The following is a 6,625-nucleotide window of genomic DNA, read 5'->3' on the forward strand; positions in this document are numbered from 1 at the left end:
GTGTGTGGAGTTATTTTGAGGGGACAGCAAATTTACACTGTTATACAAGCTGTACACTCACTACTTAAAGTGTCATTTCTTCAGTGTTGTCACATGAAAAGATATAAAATATTTACAAAAATGTGAGGGGTGTAGTCACTTCTGTGAGATACTCTCTGTGTGTGCGTAACAGTGCAGCAGCGCATTAGACTAGAACGGCGATTAACTTGCCTGTACAAGAAGCTGTTTAAAACATGCATTCTCCCATTTAATTTCGAGCATCCAGTAATATAATCACACGTCTTGTGGAGCGCTTTCAGAGTATGAATTAATTTGTAATTTTAACTGTTTGGAATGTTGATTTCTTATCTATAAGACCAGCGACTAGTCGACGTCAAGCTTAAGCACAGCGCTGATGTCGACTAGTCGGTGCAACCCCTAGTACTTACCTCGAATCCTTTCTAAACTACTTGATTACATCAGTTTTTACCCTGAAGTTCTAGTTACAAAGACAGTGCCCTCTGCTGGTCAGAATAAATGACTGACTGTAGCTGCAAAAGTGACTTGATCTTACGCTCATATTTGCTAACTGTCTGAAAGCATTCAGTTGACCGCAAGTTCTAGATCTTTGATTCAAAACGATGAATTTCGCCGAAAAGCGACTAGTTTGCGGGTATGATCATAAATCAAGAGTTTTGCTATTTTGTTGTTCTGCTGCACTCGGACCAAACATAAATGTAGACAAGCACATCAAGAGTGCATGCATCATAGCATCATATTACCTTTTTTCTACAAATATCATATTAAAAATGTCACTATTTATCAGTACTTATCAAGAATAACAGATGTTATTTGTTTATGTATTTCTACACAGGTCGGAATAAAAAAAAATTCAATTATGAAATATGTACAAATAATTTTATTACATTGTGGCATACTTTGAATATTTTATCAAAGTGGCATTTACAGACACAATATCACAATTTTGTTACTTGTTCTTTTGTATGATTATTCCTTTTCCCCTGATTATTTTTTTTAAATGCATTTTTACTATATATTTAATGAAATGTTATTTGGCTCCTACACTGAAAAAAAAGATTAATTGAATTTACTAAATTTTTTTAAGGTAAGTGGTTGCAATCAATTTATTTCAGCTACATTTAAATAAACAAATTTAGTTGACTAACTTTCAACATTTTTTTTTATTTAAATGTAGCTAAAATAAATTGTTTGCCTTTTTTAGTATCATTTTTTGCAGTGTAAATGTTAGTATAAATTTCACACAAGAAGAGGGGTTTGCTGAAACTGGCTGCAGACCAGATGTTGTACCAGATTTAGAGTTCAACCATAATATGATTTGAGACTATAAAATATGGTTTATGAAGTGACCGCATCAGTGCTGTGTTTTTATGTCTCTTCAGCTGCTCTTGTCTTCTGAGGTTTTCCCTTTGGGAACCCGGAAACGTCCCTTCTTGGAGTAAAGCAGATTCCTGCTGAACAGCAGTGGGATGTTTCCCAAATACAGGAAGAGTGCAAGAGTCATGCCTGGAAAAACACACAATTTACAACACCTATCAGGAATACCAGCAACCATTTTTGGACTGTTTGAACTGTACGATTCTCCACATTTATTATTTTAATACGTTCCTTGGTATTAAAGATATGTACGAGGACTCACCAATCAAAGGCCCAAGCCAGTAGACGAGAGAATACGCTAGGAAAGTGTTTCCTGGACAGGTGAATGTCACGGCATAAGCCAGGGATGGATTCACATATCCAGAAGTGTAGTTATTTCCTGGTGAGACAGAGACATTTGTGAGGATGAAAGATGAAATACTTCACCACATTATTCCCAATCAACAGTCGAGAGGTTCTCGAGGAACTTGATTTTATACATTTTAAACCTACAAATTTTAATTTAATAAATACTTTTGAAATATGCCATCTTTAAAAATGCATTTTAAATATAAAAAATTTATTCACATTTTTAATATATACATTATTAATTTAAAATATGTATTTTAAATGCACAGTCCTAATTTAAAATAAGCATATATGAAATCTATCTTTAATATTTGTAATGAACCATTTTTTATTTAATATAAAATTTTGATGTGCAATTCTTATTTATTATGTATTTGAAATCTACAATCTTTACTTAAAATGTAAACGCATCATGGGTGAAAAAGGTGACAAAGACAACCCCCCCCACCACCACACACACACATACACACACTTTTTTTATATATATATATATATATATATATATATATATATATATATATATATATATATATACGTATACATTATTTTAAAGCCTTTATTATTTTTTTTACTTTAAAATTGTGCTGTAAAATTCACTTTAAAGATTCACTTTTCATTCATGAGATGACATGAAAAAATGTGCCAATAAACCTGGAGGAAAACAAATACTTTCAAGATGACAATTAGCCAAATGTACCATTATATCCAGTAGATGGCAGCAGAGGATCACTCATTAGCTCAGTTGCCATTTCCACTCCCTGGTTTTCACTTCTTGCTTTTGGATTTTATTATAAAATGACTATTATAACAATTTTTTGTACTGTACTTAGTATAGCAAGTACAATTAAATAATGCATTAAATATTTCAAAATATTTTTAGATTTAATATAAAATCTTAATTTTTTAAACATTGCCTTAAAAAGGACACATCAAAAAGAGTGTTTTAAGTGATCTTTAACTATCCTTAATATATTCAGCCAACACAGACTTGTTACTGCCGTAGATATGTTAGTCTGCATCACTTAATGCACAAGTCTATTTCTGACATCAGTTTGTCAGATAGTTTGTTCTGTCCATTGCTAAAGTTATCACTGTCAAGCATAGCAATGACAGGCAGAACAATTTAGTGGATGCAAGCCCATCATTTTTTACACTCGCGTTTGTCACTCCTGAAACAGTATACGTGGACGTTCAGTCCTATTAGACAAACAAAACTTTTCTTCAAATGGTCAATGAATTATGTTGAGAAACTGAGCAAAGGGTTCCTCTTATAGAGCAACTGACTGAGCTTTATCACGCGAAAACTCAATGATATAATCAATGACTAACTACACAAGCAATCTCTTATTTACACTGTGTGTATGCTTTTCTCTCTCTCCCGGTCTAATAAGTAGATCTGTGAGCGTGTAGAACTCTACTTGCAAAAACAAAAATGAGCTCAGAGCGGACCTACAGAAAACACCTCTGATTGGCCATTGCTTTCAACAGAGATGCCTGTGATTGGCTACAGTACTCAACACTTCAAAAGCACATTGTAAATAAACATGCGGTTCTGTAATTCAGAACCAAAGCATGCACACAAAGCGTTTAAAAGCAGTTGACTATAAGAGGGTATAGAATTAAATTGGTACTGTAAAAAAAAAAAAAAAAAAACACTTTCTCATCTGATCTGCACGAATCTCGTAGGTGACCTATTTTGATCTCAAGAAGGTGAGCTTTCAACGAAAGGTGAGCAGTTTGCATCTATGTTAAAATGAGCATTTGAAATCTACATTTTTTAATTTAGTAATTGTATTACTATTTAATATATGCATTTGAGATCTACAATCCTTATTTAATTCATACATTTTTAATGTTAAATTATTATTTAATATATGCATTTGACAATTGCATTTCAACGTGCAATTCTTATTTGTTATATGCATTTTAAATCTAGTCTTTATTTGAAATATGCATTTTAAATGTATAATTTTTTATTTTAATATGTATTTAATATCTACCATTTTAAATAATTGCATTTAAAATTATTTAATTATTATATGTTTTCTAATGTATTTTTAATCCACAATCGTAATGTAATATATGCATTTTTAACCTATAATTCTTAATTTAATATGTGCACTTTATTTATTTAATACATTTAATGCATGCATTTTAAATCTTCAATGTTATTTTAATACATGTATTTAACTAGAACTAGAATCATTATTTAACATATGCATTTTTAAATGTAAAATGTACTGTGTGCATTTTAGTTTTATAATTGTTAATTAATATATGCATTTTAAATGCATAATCCTGGTTTAATATATGCATTCTACATCTACAATATTTTAATATATGCACTTAAAAATGTAATTATTTAATGTAGTTTTTAATTTAATACAAGCATTTTAAGTCTCCAATCTTTAATATATGAATTGTTAATGCAAAATCCTAATTTAATGCATGCATTTAGAAATCTACAATTCTAAATATATGCATTTGAATTTTTTTAATATATGCATTTTAATTATATAATCATTATTTAATATATGCATTTCAAAAGCAAAATCCTTAATGTATGCGTTTAATATGCATTTTAAATCTAATTTTTTTTTATTTAATACATGCATATTAAATATCTAATATTTACTTATTTCTGTTATATATTACTTTACTTTTACTTACTTTTGTCATTTAGCAGACGCTTTTGTCCAAAGCGACTTACAAATAAAAAAAAGTAACTAAAACTACAAGTTATGACTCTATAAATACTATATACCCACATATTTAAGAAAATAAAGAAATTAAATAAAATTGACACATGCATATAATATTTCAATAATAAACAAATAAATGGAAAAACTCAAATAAAAAGCGATACTTCTATCCCTTGCCGGTGTCCCTGCCCGGTGGAGTCGCACGGTAGAGTTGATGGTCTTTACACTCTTTACTTTTGTCATTTAGCAGACGCTTTTGTCCAAATATAATCTACAATATATCTACAATTTTTAATTCAACATATATTTTAAATGCACAATCCTAATTTAATAAATATATTTTAAATCAACAGTCTATATTTAAAATTTTAAAAATGAATAAATTTTAAAATAAATTTTAATTTAATATATGTACTTGAAATCTACAATCTTTACTTAATACAAGCATTTTAAATTTACAATCTTTATTTAAGATATGAATTTAATTTTAAATCTACAAAATGTATTCAATCTATGCAATTAACTAGAACTAGATTTATTATTTAATGTTTGCATTTTAAATGTAAAATGTATAATATTATGTATAATAAATCCAAAATCCTTATTTAATATACATATTCAGTTTTTTAAATATTTGCATTTTAAATATATAATGGTTATATAATATATGTATTTGAAATCTAGTGTTTAATTTAATGCATGCATTTTAAATCCACAATCATTATGTAACATGCATAAAAGTAATTACCTGCATAAGCGATGAACGTCAGCAACACTGCGAATATGGGAATCTGCAGCAGCTGCGACCTGTTCTTCAGGACGAGGTAAATCAGGTGAAAGCTGAGCGCTCCAAGTGCTTCGGCGAAGACTCCCTGCAGCGGCGAGACCTGCAGCGACGTGCTGCACTCGGACATCATCAGGTTCTTGATCATGTGCATGTCGGTCAGCTCCATCTGCCAGTACTTACCGGCGACCAGGAGCGCCACGTAAGCACCGAGTAACTGCGCCGCCACGCTGAGGATGGCTGACACGGCGCCCACGTCCTTCTGCAGGAGCCCCATCAGCGTCACCGACGGGTTCCCGCTTACACCCTGCATGACAACGCCGTGGACAGCGAGGGATATGAAGAGCATAGTGACAGCGACGTCAGGCCCAAGAGCACCAGCCCACTGGCCGACCTCTGCAATGGTGTCCACCTCCAGTCTGCAGGCGGCGAGTGCGAAAGCGGCGATAAACTCCGTCAGGAACACCCAGCGAGCAACCAGCACCCGCCCGACCGCGCTCACACCAACTACAACTAAAAAGTAGCCCAGCGAGGCATTAAGGCCTGACATGCTGGTGTTCAGACGGCTGTGCTGGATAGAAAGAAAGATCTGAGCTCAGCAGCACTGTATTTGCTCACAGCATGTGATAACGTGGCACACGGACATGCCGTGCTCTTATCTAAGGGATTTTTAGACATACTTTAGGCCAAAAAAACACTCTGACCTATTCAAGGCCACCTTTGGAAAAGTGGTTGTTTGCAAGGCTGACTCTCATTATTTAAACTACGCTATTGTTGCTCAATCATCTTTGTACAAATATATTCAGTATATGCATTTTAAATGCACAATCCTTAGTTAATATGCATTTTTAATATGCATCTCTTTTTCATTATATGCACTTTAAATCTAATTTTTTTTATATATGCATTTGAAAGGTTATTTTTTTATGCAATAAACGCATTTGAAACCTACAATCCTTATTTAATATATGCATTTAAAATGCACAATCCTTATTCAATATGTATTTTAAATCTAAACATTTTATTAATTATTTGCATTTTAAATCTACATTTTTTTAATTGAATATATTTTTCATTTCTTTTTTATTATATGCATGTTAAATCTACAATTTTTAATATATGCATTTGAAATCTATAAGTTTTAATTTAATATATGCATTTTAAAACTACATTTTTTAATATACAGTATGCATTTGAAATCTACAATGTTTATTTAATATAGGCATTTAAAATTTACACATTTTAATTTAATTTATGTATTTAAAATGAACTACCCTTGTTCAATATATATATATTTTTAACAACACATTTTAAATCTAGATTTTTCTAATATTTGTATTTTAAATGTACAATTTTTATTTAATATATGCATTTTAAATTTTTTTTAAATAATATA

General features: G+C 31.0%; 1 protein-coding gene across 1 annotated transcript; it reads right to left on the reverse strand.

The window, feature by feature from the left end:
• Nucleotides 1–875: 875 nt before the first annotated feature.
• aqp12 (aquaporin 12) lies at nt 876–5,849 on the reverse strand. The gene is made up of 3 exons (XM_079412980.1): nt 5,194–5,849; nt 1,658–1,774; nt 876–1,524 (listed from the first exon to the last, which is right to left on the reverse strand). Exons 1-3 carry the CDS (start codon nt 5,777–5,779, stop codon nt 1,397–1,399), a joined length of 831 nt encoding a protein of 276 aa, XP_079269106.1. The 5' UTR covers nt 5,780–5,849; the 3' UTR covers nt 876–1,396.
• Between the last annotated feature and the right edge of the window lie 776 nt (nt 5,850–6,625).

Source organism: Barbus barbus (assembly GCF_936440315.1).
Source record: "Barbus barbus genome assembly, chromosome: 49".
NCBI classification, from domain to species: Eukaryota; Metazoa; Chordata; class Actinopteri; order Cypriniformes; family Cyprinidae; genus Barbus; species Barbus barbus.

Bases quoted from the DNA above. Each gene is read 5' to 3' on its own strand.
- aqp12 (XM_079412980.1), bottom strand. From the start codon at position 5,779: ATGTCAGGCCTTAATGCCTCGCTGGGCTACTTTTTAGTTGTAGTTGGT. The intron at 1,775-5,193 runs GTAATTACTTTT...CTGTCTCACCAG, and splicing joins GACGTTCATCGCTTATGCAG to GAAATAACTACACTTCTGGA. The intron at 1,525-1,657 runs GTGAGTCCTCGT...GTGTTTTTCCAG, and splicing joins CTGGCTTGGGCCTTTGATTG to GCATGACTCTTGCACTCTTC.